The 25,081-nt window shown below is 39.0% G+C and overlaps 1 protein-coding gene across 3 annotated transcripts in view; it reads right to left on the bottom strand.

Moving 5' to 3' along the window:
• Positions 1-221: 221 nt before the first annotated feature.
• The window catches only part of GRTP1 (growth hormone regulated TBC protein 1), a 34,587-nt gene continuing 9,727 nt past the window's right edge, over positions 222-25,081 (bottom strand). For all 3 annotated transcript variants that reach the window (XM_071430686.1, XM_071430685.1, XM_071430684.1), the window contains 5 exons: positions 17,952-18,076; positions 16,126-16,222; positions 3,148-3,320; positions 2,850-3,035; positions 222-713 (listed from right to left, as the gene is read on the bottom strand). In XM_071430686.1, the coding sequence (XP_071286787.1) occupies positions 624-713; positions 2,850-3,035; positions 3,148-3,320; positions 16,126-16,222; positions 17,952-18,076 (671 nt within the window). In that variant the 3' untranslated portion in view covers positions 222-623. The remainder of the gene's footprint in view (positions 714-2,849; positions 3,036-3,147; positions 3,321-16,125; positions 16,223-17,951; positions 18,077-25,081) is intronic.

Consider the following 25,081-nt stretch of genomic DNA (forward strand, 5'->3'; position numbering starts at 1 on the left):
ATTTTTAGGGCCACGGGTGTGGGAGAATTGCACTACAGCTACTCTATGTCACACTGCATAGATAACTGCTTGTGACCATCACTGATTGCTCTCTTGCTCTGCACTTTGCTCTATTTGAGTTCCTTAAGTGAGAGAGTGAGGAAAAAGATGATTGTATTGCATCCAATGACTGGCAGTCAGGATTCAGATCACATAATTTACTCTCTACACCACGAAACAGGTTCTGACAAATTAAATTAATTTATTTTGTACAAATTGTAATGGTGTCACAGTTAACACAGTAATACATAATTTTATACATCTGTTTGCTTTTAATATTACAAAATTCCCTGGGACTATTTATTTAAAAGGAGGGTCCTGACATTGATCACATTCTAGTCTGAAGACACCTTAATCCTTAAAAAATAAAAACAACACACCACCAACAAACAGTAACAGAACCACCACTTCCAGTTATCAAATTTGACATACAGTACAAAGTGTTAACACACTTACTTGAAAGGCAGGAAAAATTGGTCAAGTGTCAATTAATTCATGGAAAGCTTAAAGTGTGCTTTAATCAGTGCAAATAGAGGAATGTGTCAATTGCTGTAGTATCTGACCACCTGGTTACATCTGGCATGTTATCCCTGAGAAAGCACCTTCTCCCTGCAAGTCTCTCGGAGTTTGTTGATTGTTGCCATGGATAAGCTTCCAGGATCAGTGAATATTTTCTGAGGGCAAAAGAAGAAAATTAGTTAAAATGCTGGCTTTGGACAGCATGCTAGAATTCTCACATAATTCTCTGAGGTGTGAAATCCCTGCTTCCATGTCCACACTGTGAAATTGCTCACTGCTCTTTGGCCTGCCTATAACAGGGTAACATCTTCATCTACTGGGCTGTAAACACACAGTAAACCTGCAGCTCATAACAAGTGCAGTAAGTTACACAAAAGCAACAACAGAAAATTTGGTTTGAATGTGTGTCTAGTTGAGATTATTTTAGATGGCTGGTGGCAGAAAGTGGCATATTTAGAACATATAAAACTGTCCTGGGTAATGTGACAAACCACCAGTGTGCTTCTTGTGTGGTGCCAGCAGAGGGTGGTTCAGGCTCTGGAACACAAAGACACCAGTGTCTTCCTACTGCAAAAAATCAGTTTTAATCCCTCACAACACTACCTTTGCTCCTCTTGTGTACCAGGCTTCCCAGGGCAGTAACAGATGCAAGGACTTGGTGTAAGGACTTGGTGCATGCTGAATGCCAGCATACGTCTTCAGTTAGTTTTTTCCTTTGTTTTCACTCGTTGTTCAAGAACAATATATTTGTTTCCACTACTTCACCTAGAACTTCTGAGTGAACAAAACTGTGAAGCAAAGCTACAGGTTTATGTACTTTAAGCTACAGTTAAGGTGTGTGGGCACCTCAATTCTCTGGAGCTGTTTAAATGACAGCTCTAGGGATGAGACTGTAATTGAACCAGTTCAGAACAGCTTTCTGGCAAAGAAACCTTCAAACTGAAGGCTAAGGTTCTCCACTGGGGGAGGAGGCACAGAGATACCTGCCATCACCTCTACTGCTACTAATTCCTATACTGCTAATAAAAACCCAACCCAGGAAACATCCAAGCATGAAAGTTTCAAAGTTACAGAACAACCTAACCTAAATTGTTTATCTAACTGGGTCTTCAAAGCCCCATTATTATAGTAAATAACAGTTAAAATTCTTTTTTACTCAGGGTAACTCAAGAAAAAGGTGGTTGATTTTCTAAAAGGAGCTGGTGTAAAATTTACCACAATTGAAGAGGGGGGAGGGAAGTCCTTCACAGACAAGTGTTAGCATCAGCCTCTGAACAGGCGTTCTTACGGCAGTTAACATTTAATGAAATTCTTGTTCTAAACTGTTTGTGGAATAAAAAAACCCCTCAAACATCTCTCTTCTAAATTAAAGCCGTACCTGTGATTTTTCTCTTGCTCCTTTAATTAAAAGACTTCAAAGTGTTAGTAAGTTAAGCTAATTTTTCTTCTCTATGAACAATAATGAAAGTATAAATGACATCCTACTGTGACTGACCCAGGCGCAGAGATGTGTCGTGAGCATGAAACACTTTGAGGGGTAAATGTGACCCTCCAGGACATGGGTTTGTGCACACTGAGCAAACAATGATAGTGGAGTTGACCAAGTGATTTATGACAGATGTGCTCCTGTTACTTGTTTTGCAGCTACCACCTTTTATGTTTCCATCTTCTGAGATAAGCCCTGAATCTAATGTTTTATACTGATGTGGCACCCATTGTATTAATAACTTAAAAGAAATTAGCTTGCAGACTGTCATAGCACTTGGACATTGAACTTCATGGGTTTTTGTCTGGAAATAAGAACCTGCCAGCACCATCTTGTTCTACACAGAATGCTGTGTGTTCAGGCACTACAGCCAATTATCAGTGCAAATTTAAAATTCACTTTGTGCTTATTCTACAATACTGTATTTACAGTTCATCTGAAAATGAACTGCACAGGATCAATATCCACAGTTCACTGGAAAAATGCACTGAAATTATCTTCTCACCAGACTTCCTGCCTTAACTGGTAAAAAGGGCAGAAAGAATTTTCTTCCCTGTATGACAGTTAATGTGGGTAGATTTCTATATATACAATTAGATAATAACTATTAAATATAATATTAATTGATAATAATTATGAAATATAGACTATTTAATATATGTATTAGAAAGGTTTGAGTTTCTTATTTACAAAACAATCCTAACAGCTAGGTTTCTCCTAACTATCCATCTTTTGCTCAGTGAAAAACATTTCTAAGTCAGTCTTGGTTTTAATTTGGAATGACTAAAAGCTGCTGAGAATTTACCTGCATGAAGCTGTGACACTCTGTTACAAATGTTCCTTTGGTGATCTGCTTAAATTTATCACAAATGTCAGGGAAATTTGTGGCTTCCAAAATGAAAGCTTGGTTTTGCTTAATCAATGTTAAGGCCACACGGAAGATGATCTTTGACCCTTCATAGAATAAACAATCCCATATTCGGAGCACAGTCTGCAGTAAAGGAGAGAATTCAGATTAACCTTGATTTCCAGTAAGCAATTACTAAAGCAGTACAAATTAAATAATCAGGGGTGTAGTAAGAGAACTTTATGTTACCAGTTACCTCCACTGGAAGAATGTCAATGAACAGGCATATAAACCAGCGTGACACCACTAGGGTCCACATGACTCCATGTCTTTCCATCAGCTCTGCCACAGCTGGAACTTTCATTTTCACAAGTTCTCCAAGGACTTCCTGATCAGTTTTCAGGCCCAACATTGCAGGACTGTAATAATCTTGGAGAGAAGAAATAAAACTCAGGAATCTGTGCACATGATCTTTTCATGAAATTGAAGAGAATGTCCTCTGCAGCTGAATGTATAAAGGCACTCTGAGCCCAGGAATCCCAAGGTGAAGTAAATTAACCCACAGCACAAAGATCTCTGCACTGTGGTTGTAGAGTGCTGCTCTTTCAGCCAGGCTGATCCCTCTGTACAAACACTTCATTCATGCCTTCTGAAGTATCTTCTTTCTCTCTGATGTTTTTTGGCAATGCATTCTTCCTTCCCAAGGAAGGATTGTTTAGATGGTTTTTGACTCCTAGCTTAAACTACAAAGTTTAAATAGTTCAATATAACCACCACCTCCTTCCTGTGTGGGGGGCTGCACAACTCGCCACCCAGAGAGGTAACAGAAAACCCAAACCACCACAACAACCTGTAGCCTTTAGACCAGGTCCAGTCCAACTAGAAATGCAAATTCCCCAGAGCATCAGCTGTGCAAGGATGCTGGATACTCCCCATCTTCCTAGGGGTGACCTAGCCATTAAGGTAGCAGTTTTTCTCCTTTCTCTGAGCCAAGAAAATCACACTTTTCATCAAATAATTCTGAAAAGAAGTGAATGACAGATCCCTCAGGCAACATCTCTTCCCACTTAATTTACCTGCAAGACAGGGACTGAAATAAGACCTACATTCCTGCATTTGTGGTCACTACAGTAACTGGCAAATTCACAATTAAGAACAACAGAGCACTCTGGCTGTCAGTCCACAGTCTGTTTGTCAGGGTAAGCATTTTCATTACCAAGGTGCAGGCAGAATAACAAGTATCTCAGCTCTATAAACGAGTAGCTTTGGGTATATTTAAGGGAAGAAAAAGATGTTTCAATTCGTAAGTATTCAAATGCCCCAGTAGTATGACACAAGAATTACACAGATGTTTAAGAAAATAATATTTTGGGTTTATATGTTGAGAGAAACATTTAAGCTGTATTTGGCCACTCCAGTCCCGGGAAGCAACTTAGGATAGTTCATGAGCACTTTGCTGACAAGACCTATGTTGTTAACCTTGGTTTATGGAAAGGAACCAGTGGTACCACAAGTGCCTTTCTATGCCTTTCTTTCCTTCACTGATTCTGGAAAGCTGCAATTCAGGTTTCTCTGTCTTAACTGGTTTCTGCCAATGGCCCCAGACACCCAGCATAGGCCAATGGTTCATATAGAGGTGAAGGAATCAGAGCAGAGTCTATTTGCCTGTAATAATTCTAAGAAAACTTCCCAGTGCCACAGGTAAGTATAAAAATGCATCCAAACTATGCAGTACATCTATAACCACTTAAATTTCTGTAATTTCACAAGAGCAGTTTAATATTCCACTCTTTCCTGTGCCAGTGGTTTACCTGAACAGACTTCCCACCCCATGAGTTATTTGCTCTACATTTGCTCTAAAACGATGTTCTAAACAAACTCTAGAACATCTACAGGAGTTTTTAATGGTACTACAGAGCATCACATTCAATCTTTAGGAACCTAGCTTTCTGTCTGGGATCCTTTGTTCCCCCTGAAGACTGAGATGTAAAACTCCTCTACAGACCTAACAGTCACTGCCACTCAAAAAATTCTTTAACCATCTGCCTTTCAATTGCTCGTAGGGAAAGCTCCAACAGCTTAAACACAAGTAATCCTGTGGAAAAGTGTACTGAAAACACACCATGACCTCAGAGCCAACACAAAACCCTCTCTTTCTGCATATGTTGTATTAGTGCTGTGCTCATTTTTGAACTGGAATGCAGTAAAAGTAACATTAATTGGCTGAGCACATATTTTTAATGTAATATTTTTTAATTTTTAATTTTTTAAATTTTTTTTCACTTCCTGCTTTAATGCAAATAAAATCTAATCACACCTCAAATAACAAGTAGCAGAACAAGCCCTTTCCCCTTCCTATCCTTCCTCCTCTCATACATCCTAAAACCATTTTTTTCCTCTTTATCTGTGCTCCTGAAACATGTGAGTATTGAAATCTTCACTGGCAAATGTCCTCAGGAGGAAGGCCAGCAGCCCACTCATTGCTCTGCTGCAATCATCTGATATGCTGAAACCAACAGCAGCTGCTATTTTTAATCTGTACAGCAAAGTAAATGTCACGATCTCAGGAACACAACTGGACACATACCCAGCTCTTTGAGAGCTGGGAAGAAAAAGTTAACAGACAAACAACATGGATACATCACTCCACAAATTACTGTAGCAGCCAGGAAGCTTTGGTGTAAATTAAACGTTCATTCAAGTCTGTTAGATTGTACTGCTGGAAAGGGAGAAAAAAAGGGACCATTCATCTATCTGGGGCAGCCCCCTGCTGTTCCTTGTGGAGCAGGAGCAGCTCCCATGTGCCCTGGGACACAGCACTGCAATGTTCAGCCCAGCCCTGCTGCAGAACCAGTGGGAGGAGTGATTAACTATTTATGCAAATGCCAAAAACTGAGTAGCAGGCGTTTTCACGATATTAGCTGCCAGTTCACAACAGAAGTTAGGTTAAAAGAATCTGCACCCAAGACATATTTACATGTAATTGTTGTATGTTAATTATAGTTTATGTAGGTATTAATTATAATTATTACACATAATTAATATGTAATTACAATTTTATATTTATTTTTCCTGTATATATACTTTTATACATAAATGTATATATATAAGATTAGCTCCTCAAATTAGGAAAGCCACATTTTGGAAATCCTTCAGAAACATTCCTGGAGGACCTTATATTTGTGCAAAACTTACCCACAGATCACTTACAAGGAACACCTTTCACAGTCCACGTCTGGTTTCACTAGGGAAAATGATTTTGTAATTTGGTTCAGTGCTTAAGTGCTTGGTAACATTTAACCTACATGGCTCTTCTGTTCCCTCCTTATTTACTAGGGATTCCCAGTCATTAAGACTGGAAATGCAAAAATCCTGCAGCACTCCCTTGCTGCAAATGCTTCACTGTGTGCCCTACTTTCCTAATATTTTATAATTGGCTGCTCTGCCCAGAAGTCAAAATATCCATGTTTATAACCAAGTCTACACAAGCCTACCTCTCCCCCACACCACAAAGCTGTTTTTCAGAAAATACAGTGCAGGCAATTATTTTTACTCATCTACCATGGAAACACATTAGGTTTATATTCCTTACATATCTTACATCTTACAAATTGTTTGAAATTTTTAGATTTGCATGATCCACGTTAAATTAGCATCTTAATTATCTTTTCCCCTCTCAATAATCTGGCAAAATACTGAGCAGTTGATGACCCAGAACAAACCTGAGTCAGTAACTGCTCTCAATCTGCCACTTACTAATTAAAAAATAGGCTAATTATATTGTTGATATCTGTTGATCTAGGTGGTTTATAGGAATGTCCTCTGACAAAATATCATTCCCCTGAAAAAAAGTATATAGCCAGGTTGTTTCCTATTTTCCTTCAAATGGTCAAACAGAAGTGATAATTTTTAGGTGATCACAAATGACATTATTTTTCATCACATTTTCTGGAAGGCAAGAAATTAAATATTGCCTTATAAATTATTATTGTATTATTAATTTATTACTAAATTCCAGAAAAATACCTAGATGAAAATCAAGTTTCTCAATATGCAATTTGGCATTTTCAAGTGCTTCTGTAAACTGACCCAAGGCTTTCTGTACTTTCCTCTCAGCTTTCTCTTTGTTGCTTACCTGTGTGCTTTGCCCAGTCTGTTCTGAGTACCTGCCTATGGATTTTGGATGCCTTGCTAAGTTTAGGAGTGCCTGAGAGTGTAAGAGAGGGCAATGTGGGCAGGATCCCACATGGAATTCATCCTGCCAAGTGCTCCTTCCTCATCAAAGCCCTGACCCTGAACAGCAGTGTAGCCCTGTGGCTCTGTTGGGATCATCAGCTGCTGCTTCTTGGAGTCAAGCAGCAAACAGGAAAAGCCAGCTTCACCAGCTGCCAGCTACTTTATTGCTACTGTACAACACAGGTGACCACATGAAGGGACCTTTTCCCTTGTTCAAAGGGCTTTTTGCTGCTAACACTGCACTGCCTGTGGCATGCAGTCACTGAGCTGGAAAGCTGTCCTGGCAGAGACACTCCTAACACTACATTTCACTGTCTCCCTGTCACAATAGGTAGCACCTCTGGACCTTACCACAATGCCCAGGACTAAGACATAACTGGCTGCTTGTGCTCCAGAACAGTAATAAGATTTGCAGGAAATAAGGATAAAGCTTGTAGGGACTCCATGACCTTGTTCTCTGTTACAAATAGATTAAGAGGTTCCAAAAATAAAAGTTTAAGAAGCAATACTCTTATAGTCTTAAATTATCTCTAGGAGTCAGGAGCTACACAAGTTAAAAAAAAAAATCCTTCCAGTCTGTTGTGTATATGTCAGGTTAAATACACATATTCCTATGGAACTATATCTGTAAGTGTTACAAAAATACCCAAAACAAGACCTCAGCTCTGCTGCTTATCTTCCAGCATTTCTATTATTTCAAGAGCCTACAGAGCCCAGCCTGGAACAGAATGATTTGTCTTGGAGTTCCAAACCAACTGGAAAGTTATAAACTGGTTGATTTAATTTTTCTCACAGTCTACATAATGCAAAGTACTTTATTCACAAGAATAAGTTTATAATGTCCATGAGAACTGTGGTGTGTGTGTGTGAGATCATGATAATGTTCTCTCTTCTCTCACAGTAGCAGAAATGGTTCATTTTTATACCACCAAGCACCATTCAAGAATGTCTCCTTGCTGGAGATACCATTTGCTACCACACCTCACTGGAATCCAGGAGGGAAATAGAGCAGGCCTAAGAGATGGCACAAAAATTCAGAGGCTTCCATGAACAGAATTTCATGAAAAGCACTCTGTTCTACATTTCCTACATTTCAAGTCAAACCCAAAACAGATTCCATCATGTGCATTTGTAGGGGAAAAATACAAATACTTAAAACATACCAGCTTTTGTGTCTTCTAAGTATCTACATCAGGAGCCTTACATTAAAAGCTGAACAATGTACATTTGGGAAGAAATCAGAAAGCCACAACAGGAAAAGGAGGAAACCCAAGAGTGCTTCCAATTCTTTTTGCAGTATCAGGCCAGAGTGACCCCTGCAGGTGTCCTGGCCAGAGTGATATCCTGCAGATATGTGGTTAAATGGAAAGCTAAAACCTCTTAACTATACCATTTTTAAAGCACAAGTTCCTAATTTTCCAGGGAACAGAAAAAAAAATAATCTAACAAACCAAGCAACAGACTCAAGCTATATTTTATCTCTTCCTTCAAACTAAACTGACTGAACTTCTGTCCTAAACTCACACAACAACCAGCATTAGCTGTATCATTCACAACTGAACATTGGCTTTAAGAAAATATAAGGAAATAAAATTTATTGTGGATGGCTGAACTATCTTAAAAAAACGGGAATGCAAGCATTTTATAGATCCTTATTGGTTGATATTGACACAGAATTTAGAGTAACGTATCTTGAGATATGACTTACTATTAACACCTTTCCAGCAGCACAAAAAAGCAGTGTCTGTTTCTACATAATGCCATCTGCCTGTATTCATCTTTTGCTTCTAGTCCCAAACTTGGAAAATAGATCCCAGGGAGCTGAAAGAGCCTTTGGTTTCCCATTTGCATTTCCCAGAGCACAGTGGGATTCTGAGCAGATGTAGTAGCTACCTGCCATTTGGAAACTGAAGAAGGATGCTTGTTAATTAGAAACACAATGGAAAGGCAGGCAAAGATGTCATCCTTCCAGACATTACAGAAGACAGGGACGAAATACAAAGAAGCAAAGACTAAATGTATAACCCCCTCAGAGAAACAAACTGAAGTTAGCAGCGTGTGATTGGAAAACACAAATGCAACTTTCAGACATTCTAGTTACAGAGAATGAAATTGGCTATTTTAATTATTTATTTATGCACCAGTTCTATTATGTGTTGCTCAGTAGAGACATTTGCATAATTTAAAACTAGTCCATTTTAAAGTTATAGATACCAAAGCACTCCCATATAGCTTAGATATCACTGAGCAAAATACTGTTGGCCAGCTCTCCTCTCTTCCCTCTCTCCCCTCTTCATATCTGCTGCCATTGGAATGGCTACGTTTGTGGATAGCAGTTTTTTCACACTATCACTGAGCTGACAGACACTGTACACACAAAATATTCCCACATGGCTGTTTCCAAATAGCCTGGTCTGACTCCAGTCGTTGCACCCCATGAATTGTGCCTGTCCAAAGAGCTGCATGCTTTGGAGAAATCTGCAGCTTATGAGGCTGAACCAGGAGCCAAGGCTTTTAACTCAGGAAACCCTTCGACAGACTTTTATCACCAATGTCCTCAAACAGAGAGGAAATGCAAGAACAAGCATTGAAAACGACAACTGCTTATCATGCCTGTTGAGGAAACAAACTTAAAAAAAAAGCTTACAACTGTATAATGAGTCCTAATGACTGATGACTTCAGCTGAATAAGGATTCCTGGATCTGTGTTTTTAACTCCTCCATGGGATTAGGAAGAATAGGTATTTTATCAGTTGACCACACTGACAAGTTATTCCTAACACCTCAGGACAAAACACAGCAGTGATATCCTCTCATGCTTAAAAAGAACCCCATTCTTACACTTTCATCAGCTTTTCACAAGAATGCTACAGTCACACCGTGGGGCCCACTGAGCACATGACTTTAGACTGGGACAGATGCACCTTAAAACAGAGAGCTGGACCAGCACATATAGTTCTAGTGCAACCAAGGTTGCATTTTCTAAGCATCTCTCTCAAACTAAACACTCACATCTTGTACAATGAGGTAGACAAAAGTTACTACTGTACATGATTTTCTTCATTTAAATTTCCTTAACTCCCAAAGCACATCTCCTTACACCAACACATTCTTTATGTTGCTACCTGCGCTGCATGTGCATTATACAATATTTTGAAACAGTATCAAAGCCTGCTGTCAGTGCTTCTTTCTACCATGACATATTTTAAAAAACCAAACACTTAATAGAGTTGAACTTTTGAAAAAACTCAATTTTGCACTATCTTAAGTTGCAAATACAATAAAAATCCAGAGTAAGCACATCATAGCTCAAAAAAGCCAGAGCAATCCTTGGATATATTCACTACTGAAGAGAGAATATATCATCTCTGATTATGACATTAGCAAAACTGAGGTTAAAAAACTCCACCCAGCTCTGATATTTACAATTCAGGCAGGAAGTTGAAGAACTGGAAAAGAGATGAAAGAAAAGGTCGTATTTAGAAAAACTGAGTTCTGTAAGGAACCTCTTTATTTGTAGCATTTATGCAAGAAAAATGAAAAGTAAAGTCAAAAAATTCATAGAGAAAACACATCAGGCATTGTGGGCTTTTCAATATAATAGGAGAAAGTCTTCAAAAAAAGCAATACCTGCAAATTAGGACAACTCAAATTCCAATAAAATATATAGCAAATGTTTTTAATAAGACTGATTTACAATTTGAATACATTACTAGCAGTGATGGCAGGGTTGCTCTTTCAAACCAAGTCTGGGACCTCTCAGATATCCCGACCTGGCCTTGAACACTTCCAGGGACAGGGCACCCACAACTTCTCTGGGCAGCCTGTTCCACTGCCTTACTATCCTCTGAGTAAAACATTTCCTCCTGACATCTAATCTAAGTGTCCCCGATTTTAATTTAAAACCATTCCCCCTTGCCCTATTATTATCTGATCCTGCTTTCTCCACCTTTTTCTAAAGCTCTCTTTAAGTACTGAAAAGCCACAATGGGAAGAATTACTACTATTTCCTCACCTGCCTTTTTGTATGGAAAGTTAGGTTTCCAGTTACACTTCCAGTTTTATGAGTTTTGGTATTTAATACACAGATAACTTCAATCATATTAATACATTTTATGAGGATTTACAAGTTAAAATACAAAACTGTACACTGGGATCTGCTTTAAGCACGTATAACCCATCATATGTTTGTCAGCTGATATGTTATGCTTCTTACTATCAAAGTGACATTCAGGAAGGTTCATTTATTAAAATTGTAACTGAACATACAGAGCCCTGGCTGACCATCAGAAAGTAAGAAAACCCAAAAAAAGCTGCTGTGGCTTTGCTGTGTTAACTCTGCAGGCAGAGCAACACAGTCCCTTTAGCATGGAGATGGCTCTGTCAAAATGCTCCTAAGTGCTTTCACAACTCAAGCCATTAGATAAAAATAAAATAAATATTAAAAAATAAAATATATCTTCCCTCCAACATGGCTACTCTAATAAAATATAAAGCACAACCTAAGCTTTGTGCTGCATACTAAGGCTTGGCCACTAACAGGTTCTTCCACATCACAAAAAACCCAGAGTCTCTTCTCCCAAACCTATACTTCTGTGTTTATGCCACTCTACCTACCTTCCTCCTTTGCATGCAGCCAGGGAATTCTACCTTTGATCAATTCTAGATGAACTAAGATTTCATCTGACAAGTTATTTTGCTGATGGCTTTTGAAAGGGATGAAACTTTTATTCACTGGGTAGATAAACAAGCAAATAGCACATCTGCACAGACAGCCAAAGGCTGCAGTCCCACACAGAGTAGTGCCATGGATGGCCTACTGAAGATACTTTAGGTTCAACATAATCAAATTATATCAATGAAGGCTTGCTTGTCAGAATGAAGGAGCCATTCTTGACTTTGCCTTGGTGGAACAGGTCCTGCTTCCAGTGTAAATACAGTAGTGTAAAGACACACAATCTTCTTCAGCATTTTTAAACACTAGGGGTGCTTTTGCTGCATGTTTCCTCACAAAAGTAAGGCTGACAGCATGGATATTCTTGTCATGTACAGCAAGCTTCTGTTTCACACAAAAGTGTAAGAGTTCTACCCAACCACCTAAAACACACCTAAGTAATGAGATTGTTCTTTTATTGATGAGGTTTGAGACTGGGTGGGAGGGAGATATGATACAGAAAGTAAATAAATTATTTCAAATGCTATTACCTGTGTAATTTTACCAAAAAAAAAAAAAAAACCCATCAGTTGCTTATTTCCTGCTTGCTCAAGTCTCAAATCCCCTAGCAGTTCAGATTTGTAAGTAATGAGGATTTCAGGCTTATCATGGTTTCTAAATACAGGCACATGACTCCTTTATTCCACCTTCAGCTTAACAGGACACTGCATGCTTAATTCCTAGGTATATTCAACTGACCTCTAATGCCCAAGCATTAATGCTTTCATTGTGGCTGGGGGTTAACAGTAGAACGTGATGGAGTCCCAGATTTCAAAACTCTTAATTGTTCAGCTGACCAGCAAAATGCTCCTGTCTCTGAGTACCAAATGTGATGTTGGAGGCCAGAGGGGCACACCACTATGCTTCAAATGCAAACACAGAGGAACTCATCCATGGAGTGAGAATCCTGCCAACTCACGGACCTGTAGCTGACAGCTGCCAGAGGAAGATAAAGAAGTAGCCCAGAACTCATCAATCTGCTGAAATTTTCTGGGTTGATGGTACAATAAAAAAAAAAGCTCAGCTGTCAAGCTGAGCACAAGCTTGCAACTTTACAAGCATGGTGTCATGCATGTCACACATAGCCTTGAAAGGAGCTTTCCATACCAAAAGCACATGCCTCCAAATACATAAAAAGTGAGCACAAAAGAGAGGGGGACTTGTCTCACCCCCAAAAGTTGGCATTGACACTAGAATAAAAGGATATCAAGTTGGCCATGAATGGGGTAGTGCAGAACTCATGAGACCTCTCTTAACCACAGGAGGAGTACTCTACAACTAGTTTTCAGTAAGAGTAACACCAGTATGATAGTCCAGTAGATTTGTTAGAGTATACACTGATATACACAATAGCTTCCAGAGAACCACTGAAGGTGGAAGGGGGGATTATTCTCCTCCATATAAGCATAACTGTCATGCTAAAATGAGACCAGTGTTGAGTTTTTCTTTTCATAAGCTCACCATTTAACCACAAATATGTAAAATATGACAAGTATACTCCTTTACTCACATACTGAGGTACCGCAGTTAAAAGGTCCTACCTAGCCAATGCTTTCTAAATCAATCTCCCCACTCTTTCCTCAACAGCACAAAAAAATCCCAAAAAAACTTCTCAACAAGCATCAGTGATGAACAGAACAGAAACATCAGAGCTATGCTGTGTACAAACTGCAGGCATATCACTCTGAGCTTGAATTGAATCTGTCTGAATGAGCTTGGGAACAAAAAAAACTTGGTAACACCAAAACTTCAGGTAAACAAATAATTCTTTTCCCCCTTGCAGTGTTTAAATTACAATCCCTCCAAATCCCTGGCTGAGCTGCTGACAGACAACAGGCAGAAATTCATGGGCTTGCCCTCAGCAGAAGCAGGAACTTTCTGGCCTCACCCAGCTGTATCCAGCAGTGCTGGATAAATGGAAGTTCAGCCAAATGAAAGGCCTGCACACAACTCCTCTTACCAATCAACCAAAGCCTAATTTACTGGCTCTTTCTCCCAGCTGTGCTATTTTCATTAGGATATGACAGAACAATTCAGCCAGAAAACCTTTACTGATGGAGTCCCATTTTCTGTCACTTGCCCAGGATGTTCCCATCTGTCACACAGTACATTTACCAATCAATGCCATTGATCTGTGGCTGGCTTAGTTCATCTGCTGACCAAGAAAACCACTGTCAGCATCACGGTTCTGGAGTGGCTGTTCAATGTAATTAAATGTGTGTGGGCAGGGGAGGAGCACCCACAGGGACACGGCAGAGGGCACAGAATGGATTTCCAAATTGTCCTAAAGCACCACTGATTTAACTGGAAGTGACAGGACACACTCAAAAATGAGGACGTGACCTGGAGGCATATTTGGTGCAATGATAGGGGGAAAACATGTATATTAAAATGCAAACAAATCCAGAAAACCAAATCAGCAACCAAACTAATGGAAAAATGTTGGCTAATCCAACTGATAGGATCCAACAAAACTGATTCCTAGTCTTCCCTCTGAAAACCTGGAAAACATTCAAGATCTACATGATCTTGAGAGGTGCTTCTCTGCTTCCCTAACAAATAATTATAGGGCTTAAAACTGAAATGTGCAATACCTTGCACTGTTAACAGAAAGGCAGTAATTATTTACTTGAGTTGCTTTATGAATATGGTCTGATTCTTCCTCTTACATATGCACACACAGTATTTCATTGAAATTATGCCAATTATTTCATCTGTCATGCTTTGACTTTTATAAATATACAACTCAAACTATATTGGAGAGTGGTGGGAATAGAAGGGATAAAAATATTTTTTAAATTCTGGGGCAGGGAAAAAGAGCATCAGCAACAAGTTTTCTGTCAATAAAGCCTTGTATTATTCAATACAAATATTCATACTATATAGAAGATTCATATTGCCTAGTTGGACAGAGGCTAAAGTCAGTAACAACAATCTTGTTACAGAAAAGTAAAAATATACCTATAACTTGAGTAAACATACACCTACTTTATACACAGTAATTGCATTTCATGTTATGAGTTTCTTCTCATCACCAATGCTACCTGCCTAAGATAAAGTCAACAGCTAGGAGGAAAAATAAGAACAACTTTTGCCACAACTATCAGTAAAGTGTAGAAGGATATATAAAAACGAAGGCTTTCTGATAAAGTGAATTAGTTTCCCTACCAAAAACGACAAACAAAATTCTGACTCTACCTCCTTTGCCTCAAAAAAAGTGTGTAAGACTATGGAAAGGATTAACAGCAAGAGTTTCCACACACCACTTCACAATAAACCTGCCTTTTACCGAGTGCCTTATCCCTGACACAGTGATGTCAAAGCAGACAAATATCCATGCAAGGCAGGGGCAGGTCCCAGGGCAGACAGCAGCACTGTCTCCTACCTGTTTGCAGAGCTTAGAGCTCTCAAGGCTGAACAAAGCAACAGGCAGTTGATTTCTTTAGACTATTTTTACAGCTTGAAAGTAAACTTCAAGGCTGCATAACGTTAAATATTTGCAGACTGACTGAACAAGTCATAGCATTCCCTGCCTGTCTCTACTCTTTCAGTCTGGAAACAAAGTCCAACCACTGTTTCCACACAAGGAAAATCGAAGTTCCTACATGGTGTGTTCAATGTAAAATAATTTCTTACAGTCATTCAAAAGCATGAAAAGAATCTTTCAGCTGTTCTTTATTTCTCAAGGTCTTTCCTTTCTATTTAATAGGGAACTAATTTTTTTTGGTTGTTTAATCTTAAACGTGAGCAGACAGAAGAAAAAGTGAAAGTTTCAATCAACCTTGACCAGTACCTAGTTGACAGTGTCATACTGAATTCCACCTCCAACCATTTGAGATAAAAATCTGTGCAAAAGCAAAACTAGGCCAATAAGGAATCAGTCCTCCATTTTCTACTGGTCTTCCAATGAGACCTTCCACCTACATTAAAGGTGTATCTGTAGTCAGACTGTGCAGTGCTCATAGGAATTTACGATAAAACCATTCTCCCTCTATAATTAAATCCCAAGGAAAAAACATTCCCAAATGCATTTCACAGCAGTAAAAAATATAGCTGTGCCTGGTCTGCTTCTGGTTTTAAACTGCCTCACATGTGCAGTGAGGTTCAGCTTATACATGGGGCAAAATTGATTGTGTAAACACCTCCTGCAAATCCAGAGATCCAGGCAAGAGAACTCAGAGAGCTACTGAACAGACCAGATGCAGATATTGTCTACAGCTGGAGAAGAATGCAAAGATAAAAGCCAAGCTCCAATATATGAATAAAACTATATTTTTAACATACCAGGCAATATTCTTCCAATAAGAGCATCCAGCAACCAAAAAGACTCCTCTTCATTCTTTGTAATAAGAATCAGGTATCCAGCAATGAAGTTCATGCCCTGAAATAGAAAGAAACTCTTAAGATAAGTGTATGCATCTCAAAACCTATCTTACTTCTTTTGATTAAGGGCTCAATTACTACAGTTCTACAAAGTCTGCATATTCAATCAATTCTAGTAATGAAGGCCACTGGTTGAGTAACCTGCTAAACCTGCACACAAGAATTATTAACAAAGATCAAGGAGAGGAAAATTAAAAGAAAAGGCTTAGCAGTCTATACTTTCAATTTTGCCTTTTTTTTTTTAATTCCAAAGCCCAATTCAACCGAAAGTTGCTTTGATCAGAACCCAAACACAGCTGTATTAGATGAGCACTACAAACACAACAAACCTGCAGGTAAATAGTGAGGCTACAGGAGGAGAATGTCTGACCCAAACACATAAAGTAAAATGTTGCAGTTCCAGCAGCTTTTAGAAGTTTTTGCTGCTTAACTCGCACAATGGCTGTGTACAAAATATTTTCTTCCATAATACCTCCAGTCCTCCATAGATACATATAATAGCACTGATCCTGTGAGGAGACCAGATGTGCAAAGAAGGGGTTTTTAAGTGTTCTTCTTTCATTAGCCCATTAAACAGGAAAGGTACCAAAATATTTTATTAACAATTGGACATGTAGAAGCTACTGTGGTTTAGAAGTTGTGTGTTATGTTGTGTTTAGCCACCTCTATACAGAAACCTGACACTTGCAAAATTGAGTATTCGTAATTCTACCCCTTCTGTTATTATCAACATATTTTAATTATATTTTCATAAATATGCATTACTGAAAATAATAGAAATCATTCATCTTTTGAAGAATAGGAGAAAATTTCTGTACAAAAACTAGTTGGGGTACACAAGAAAAATTTTTTTTTCAGAGACTTCAGTGTACATTTAAGTCCCTTTAAGTCTTCTCCTCTCAAGATTTAAAAAAATACTGTTCATATTCTTTCAACTTTGGAGTAGTTGTATTTACTACATAACTTTCTCAGCTAAAATGAGTTATATGTTAGGAGACACATTCTTGCTCAGGAACTGGAGGAGACAGGAGCGAACTTAGTAAGTGAACTGCAAGCACATTTTGCTGATGACAGTGCCTGCTTCTTTAAGATCCCTAAAGACAGACACTTTTTTTCCTTGACTGTCAGACTATCATGAATCAACTTATGTTCTTTGTGTCCCACAGGAAAACTTTACAGTACTTGACAGTGACAACAGAAGCTTTCTTGAGCTGCCATCAAAGCAATATCAGGTTGAATTTCAAAGAAATTTTCTTCCTACTTGTGTTATCTATACTGGGAGATGGCACTAAATAATGCTACCAGCCCCCAAGTACACGATGCCACATTAATTCTGGTGTTTCTGTACTGTGAAAAATGTGACAGTGAAAACACAGGAAACTGAGATCTTGATGCCTTGTAGATACCAAGGCCTGTCTGGGGAAAACTGGCAGGATGAGGGAAAAGCAAGCTCGCTCCCTCTTGCTCTCCAAAGCAACTACTTATGTTGCAGTTAACAAATGGAACCAAAGGGATCAAGCTGGCTACAAGAACAGCCACTGAGAAATTCAGAAGGATATCTGAATTTGCCTGAAGCTACTCATACCTTGCCCCTCCCCACCCCCCCCAAGCCCAGTTTATAAACAGAAATTAATTGTGGGTATGCTTCTGAAAACACACATTCAAATGGACAAGAGCAGTTAGCAGTGGTGAAATGCAGCACTGTTTACAGAACAGTGATTACCCACCTGACAATATCCTACTGCTTTATTGTGATGCCCATATGCTACCAATACGTTGTAGAGTGCGTGCTGCAAACATGGATCAGCAGTTTTGCGGAATTTTACATTATCTGGAAATGTTCTGTTCATGTCTAAACAAAAGGGAAAAAGACCAAAATTAAGAGCTGTTCCTTGACAGTTTCCAAAAAAAACTTTTATAGGTCTTCTGAAGTACAACTGAAGCTTCACTATAGTTCATTGAGCTGTTTTGGTGGATTAATGTTAAGAAACAGCTTTACCTCCATTATGGCTGAAAGGGCACTTGCACTCAAGGATAATCTATTCCTAGAAAGAATAATCCTATTAGTGTACAGAAAACAACTTCAAGCAGACCTAAAGAAATTTTCCTGCAGATTGGACTCCCTCCATGTCTGACTGCAAAGCCTTAAATGAAAGCAAACCAGGTATTTAGACTGACAGACACAAGACATGCCAAACTTCAAGTCAAGTGGCATGACATGAGTTTGCCTCTAGAAAAGCACATTCTCGTAACAAATCAGATGAACTTTCAATTGACTTACTCAGTGAACTTCTACCAAACAGTAGCAGCCAAAAAAACCCATACCTGTTCCCACAACTGCTGACTTCCACTTAAAAATCCCTTTTTAAAATTTAACTTTATCCATGATGTGATCATGAGAAGATTTGTATCTTCACCGGGGCAAGATCATCAAGAGTGGGAGTGGTTTCTAATAACCAAGCTGCAGAGCACATTCCCACATGCTTCAAGCTCAACGCTTAACCAAGTAAGGAGTATGCAATTACTGAAATTTCCAACCATTAATTTCTTTCAGCCCAAACATTAATAGTAGCATTCATCTCTCCTTACAAAGGTCTAAAAATTAGACATGCAAGTTTGAGCTAGTCACCCCAAAACAGCTCCTAATTGCTAGAAAAAGCAGGCAGAGGTAATTTTTGGTCTGCTTCACTCCATAAAGAGAAAACACAAGGTCACTGGCACAGAGCTGTGCATCTGATCTTTAAATAGTATTTTTCTCTCCAACTTAAATGTCTAAAAGTAACTCTGCAGATTTTCAAAACCCAAGAGTTATTAATAAAATATGAGTAGTTGTTTGGGTTATATTTAACAACAACAAATTGGGTTAAAGTTAAAAACCAACTTCAGTAACAGCACTTCTGTAGAGATCTTCATGTCCTAAGAATTATCATTTTTATCAGCCTCTTCCGGCATAAAGGAAGAAGTCTGTTACAGCTTTGACACAAAGTTCAGCTATAAGCAACCAAAGGAAGAAAGCTCCCCAAAATCATGAATAGTGTAGTGGAAGTCACACGCATGAAGAAGTTATCACACTAATCGCTATTTCTTCCTTTTAAAGGGAACAAATCATTTGCAGGAAAATATTTCACTTCACCTCTTGTGTATGAGAAGAAAACCACAAGGAAAAAGATGATTTTTGAGAGGACCTGACCAACAGACAGTTGCAGGATAAATAAATTTATTTTGTTTCTTCTTGGTAAGCAGCATAGTATTTGCATAATCAGAATTTATTCTTTATTTTATATTGTATATTATTTAAAGTATATGCAGAATGTTACAGAAAAGATTAATGCTGCATTTTAGCCATGGCTCTTCTCCCCAGCTACACAGAGAAAGGGTGAGGGGAAAGTAAGAAAAGTCTATCACATACAAAGCAGGGACTACTCAAACTGAACTCATCTGTAATTTCACAGCCTGCAATTGAGAGAATCAGCTGCAACTTGTTTTCTGATTGCAGAGCATGTTTTTTCCCCACAAGGACTGGGGGAAGCCTTCCCTAGTTTTATGAAGGATTTAAAACTATATTTAGTAACAATATTTTAGTTTAGAGTGAGGGGATAGAGAGAAGAAACAAGATACAGGAGCTAAAAAGCTTTACCCTTAATAGAAGATATGGAGCATGGTCTTACAGGACTCCTTGTGCCAGATTATTCCTTTGAGCACAAGAGCAGAGGATCCCATTCCCTCTCCATCCTGCCCTTTCTGCTCCATTTGCATGCTCTCCCTCCTCCTCTAGTTCTGAGGCTACTCTGACTCAAGGTGAGGGAACTCAACCCTCCACAGGCACACACAAACCAATGTTTTACCATGGTGCAAGATGAGGGTCAGAGATGACTTGAGGCAAATGGAAGGAGCAGGCAAGGACTGTTCTTTTGGCTTCACCATTTATATATATCCACTTTAATCCATCTGTTCCAGGGGAGACATACAAACACCTCCTTCTCATGCTCTGCACAGCCTACCCTCTGACCTACTGTCCATTAATTTACTTTGCTCTTAATAGACATTACTGTCCAAAGGAACGCAGCCTCAAACTAGTACAGTTTTGGGGGGGAAAAAAAAAATGAGGGTTCTTTTCAAACAGCAAAATGAACATTAGAATCTTACACTGCTAGATAGTCATAATTCTGGGATTTATCTTTTCATTATGTGTAGATCTGCTGCTTATAAATAAACTAGGTATGAGAGCACAGAACCAGGAAGGAGGTCACAATGAAAAGACTAGCTACTCTTTTGTAGTAAATTCAGATTAAATCCCAATAGCAATTTTTTTACAATCTTTCCACTGTCTGAGCTGGCAGTTTTATGCTGCTATAAAGCAAAAACTACCACCAGCTTTCCTGCTGATTTATCTCTGTGCAGCAACCATGAGAAGACCACTGGATTCTTTCTTCCCTCTCATGAATCTGCAGTATTTCAACCTCATTCAGTAACACAAACAGGCAGAATACATTAGCCTCAGTTTATAAAACAGATGTCTATTTTGGTACCAAGAACTACAGTCATTGATGCTATTTCTGGAGCAAAGAGATTTGAAAGCACAGTCCAGAAAAACAATGCTTTTAGAACCAGTCTCGTGCTTTTCCTACTTAGGGTACTTCAAAAGTCATGCATCTACAAGGCAACCTTGACACTGCTATCTCATCCTTCCTTTTTGTCCTGATCCCAGCCAGGACAGAGTTCATTTCTGCAGTAGCTGGGGGGGTGTGGCTATAGGGCCTGGAGGTTGTTCTATGCCACCTGACCAATGCCAGGGCCCTGGGAAAGGGACTGCCTTCCAGGGAGAAGGGGTTCCATCCAGTTGAGAAAGTTGCAGAGGGAGCCACCTGGTATTGTCTATTATCCTTTGTTTTCTTTCTGTGTGAATTGTTTTATATACCTTTTGTTATTAATATTGTTGCTGTTACTGTTCATTTTCTTATTTCATTGCTGTTTCCAGTAAATTGTTCTTATCCCAAGCCATGTTCTTTGCCTTTTGTCCCTCCAACTGGAGGTGGGGAGAGGAACTGGCACATGCTTTTAGTGGGAGTGCTAAATGGAAGAATACATTTCCTAAACCATGGCACCTTTACTTTCATATCCTGGGTACTTCCCACTCCAAGACACAGGTGGTCAGTAAATTACACAAGTATTTTTATAACATATCCTACTCCACTTAAGTTCATTTTTTGCCACTGCTACATCTGTGATGCACATCTGCTCTGAAGAGCTTCCAGGCAGGTGATCTTTTCTTTTTTTTACATAGTAGAGAGCAGAGCAAAAATTCACTTCAACTGTCAACTACAAGCACTCAAAAACTCCACTGCAAATAATGAGGTTAGGCCATAAACTGCAACTTGTAAAAACAGTATACTTAAAGGGTAGTTTAGATTTGTTATAACTGGGTGTTTAGCAGTCATCCTCAAGCTTTTTCCTGCCATACCTGGAACTATAAATTGTTTTGGAGGCTTGGGGAGTTTGTTTGTTTGAAGTTAAGGCCAAATTTTTCATTAACTAAAGTCAGAAAAGCTGACCCTCACAACCCCCACTACCAAGTAACAGTTCAAGAGCTTTCAGCAATCCAGAAAGCCAACAGGGTTAGGATTTCCTACAAAAGAACAATATTGTCACTGTATAAATCTGAGAAGCACATGCATAAATTCCAGTCCCCTTCATCTCCAAAAGATGATACCAGAATTAGAGAAACTACAGAAAGAATGGCAACAAGAAGACCACAGATATAAAATGGCTACCTTATACAGCATAAACCCAGGTGGATAAAAGCTACTTAGTTTAGAGGGAGATGATTAACAGCATTGAGACTGCACAAATCTGCAAAATTATGTGCAAATTTTTTAAAATTTTTTCCCATCCAGCATTATTAGATACAAACATGCAGCATTTCTTGGCAACTCTCAAAACAGCAGATAACTGGAGACTAGGAAAAACATTCTGAGGAAGTGTCACTACACACTTTACTCCTCCAGTTCTTCCTTCAGCTGTTCTAGTAGACCAAAGACCGCATGAGGCAGCTGTTTGGATATGACCTGTCAGAGCTCCTCTAACAGAGAGCCACAAGAGTTGACAGTGCTCTTCCCCTTCCTCTTGCATGGTTAAATGCTTTAAACTCACCTGAAAATTCCCAACTTCCACTCACAATTTCAGAGATGCTTCAGAGAAAGCTTCTTAGTGCTTTGATAGTAAAATATTCCCTGTCTCCAGTGAAATGGCAGTGACCATTGTTTGAATTACTGTCACACAGCACAGCTCAAGCTCTGGGACTGACTGGTAAGTATAACATTGTAGGCTTTACAGCACCTACAATTCCTCCTCATGAAATGTAAGAGTGGAAACACAGAATAGCTGCATGTACATGCCTGAGCACTTGCAGACACAGACACACTTCTGTCCAATAGCATGTTTTTCAATGGGGAGAAAGGATGAGATACAAGAGCTAAAATTCAGAACAGCCCAGCCTAAAGGAAGCTTACCCCAAGGAAGCTACAACTTAGAATCCAGTCTTCCTGCACCCAGCATGTCACCTCTGCATTGTAGGACAGCCACTTCTTATCTTACAACATCATTTGTCCTACTAAGCTTTCATAGAATAGGGCATGAAAAACAAAGTGTTGCTGGAACACATGCCCTTCTAAATGTGTACATAAACTAAGACATGAAAATTTAGACACCTGCATTCTTTTAGCTCTTTCTTAATGGTCAGAGTAAGAAGCTTGCTCCCTCCTACATTTTTCTTAATAAACAAAAATGTTCAAAGAGCAAATACCATACAAAACGAAGTAGCAACAAAGCTCATCAGATCAGAATCAGGAAGTTAAAGGGCAAAAATGGTGAAAGAACAGATTACAGATTTAATTAGCTGAAAGACTTCCGTTGCTATAAAGAAAAATCTGATTAGTAAAAGATTAGACCATTTCTTCACACAGTCTACCTGCCCTTTTTAACTTGATTATACCACATCAAAGACTTTCCCATATGAAAACTAGTTTCAAACATACATGAAAATTGTTTGCAGCTTCTGGGTATGTGAAAGAAAGAGGGACACATTGGCTCTTACACATTTTAAATTGAATTTGAAATAAAGTCTTTGGTTGGCCTTGTCCTCCTGTCCCTTCCCCAGGAAAAAAGTGTGATTGCTGTTCTCTTGTTTATAAACCCCCAGCACTGTGCTGGGCTGTAACTTCACAGCTATGGGAATATATACCACACTGTTGCCTGAAAATTCTGGAAACTGCAAATATGAAAGCAAAGAGCAGTACAATTCCACACTTTACCTTGCTTTATTATTAAAAACAACTACAGTAATGGGAGAACAACACTTGAAGAAACAAAATCAAAGTCAGGCAACAATTCACACTGAAAGAGTCCTCAGCCAAAGCCCACTATAAAATGTGCACAGTCAACAGGAGTATATGTTCATTAAACACACTAACCACAAAGTTTACATTCACCTTAAGTACTTTGTTCCTTTCATCCCTCCTATGTCCACATTGGTTCTTCCTTTCTGAAGGAGGAGTGTCTGAGGTCTTTGTTATATTTTTTCCCCTCCAATAAAATCTTCCGGGCCATTTTTCTTTATCTTTTCCTTCACTTGCTCCACATTAATTTTCTCTTCTGCAGTTTTCCAGTCAATGCAGTAGCTCTTCCAAAACTTTATTTCCTCCACAGGTCACAAACAGATCTTTATCCTCGCCCAGTATTTTTCCTCCCCCACAAAAATATTTTTATTTCATTTTAACCTGTGGGGAAAGCCACCTACAGACCCTTCCTGTCTTTGTCTAGTACTGGAAAGAAGTTGTTTTCAACTCTCTCTCGCAGCACTTTTACCCCAATTGAATACTTTGATGCTTCTCCAGACCCTTACCAAGGTGGGCTTTAGAAAGTCATCTTACTAGCTCCCTCTTTATTCATAGTAAGAGCTCTACCGTTTCTAGTTCTGAGCAGGATATAAGCCTGCAGATTTCTGGCTAGTCTCCATATTCATAGGAACATGAAATTTATGCTCCAAAATACCTTACTAAGGCGTGTAGTCCCAAAAGCCCAAAGTACTGCTGTTGTGGGGAAAGGCAGAGAAGAAACTCTGCATAAACCAGAAGGTTTTGGATGCTTATCCAACTTGAATAAAAATCCACAAGACCCAAACTTTAAGTACCTGGGGTTTTGCAAGAGGAAAAAGACAACCTGCCTTTCTAACCAAACAACCTCAGCATTGTTCTGGAGCAGAGCCCAGCCTCTTGACTTTTTAATTAGACAATTCAGCCAATATCAGCTTGGCCACAAAGGCTCTGCTGCAGCAGGTTTCAGGACAAGTATCACTTACATCAAACTCCTACTTGCTTGTCCTCACCTACTGCCTTTTTCCTCCCAGTGGGCCAGCCTAAGGTCTGGGTGCCCTTATACCCTTCCATCAGTAATGGCCACTGATCAATGTTCACAGAAAGCATACATGAAAACAGTTTAGTAGAGGAGGGGTGTTTCACCTCCTACATTTCTCCCAGGGATTTACATTTAGTGTTTAATATTTCATGCATCGAGTGGATTCCCCCACCTCTCAGTTTATCAAATTCCTTTTTAAACCAGTTCATACTTCTAACCTCCACAGCACAGTAACAAGTGCCACAACTTTTCTAAACCTGCAGCACAGTAAATTTCATTCAGTGTCCTTGATTCTTATGTTACAAAAACCAAATAACAATTGCTCCTTATTCAACCTCTTTGCACCATTTATAATTCATATAAATCTATCAGCAGCTTTTTCTTAGCTGTCTTCTTACTCAACCTGAAATCCTAGCATACTTCACCTGCCTCATATGGGCCTCTG

The sequence above is a fragment of the Agelaius tricolor genome, unplaced genomic scaffold, assembly GCF_023055355.1.
Source record: "Agelaius tricolor isolate 1412-34295 unplaced genomic scaffold, bAgeTri1.0.p SCAF_7, whole genome shotgun sequence".
Taxonomy (NCBI): domain Eukaryota; kingdom Metazoa; phylum Chordata; class Aves; order Passeriformes; family Icteridae; genus Agelaius; species Agelaius tricolor.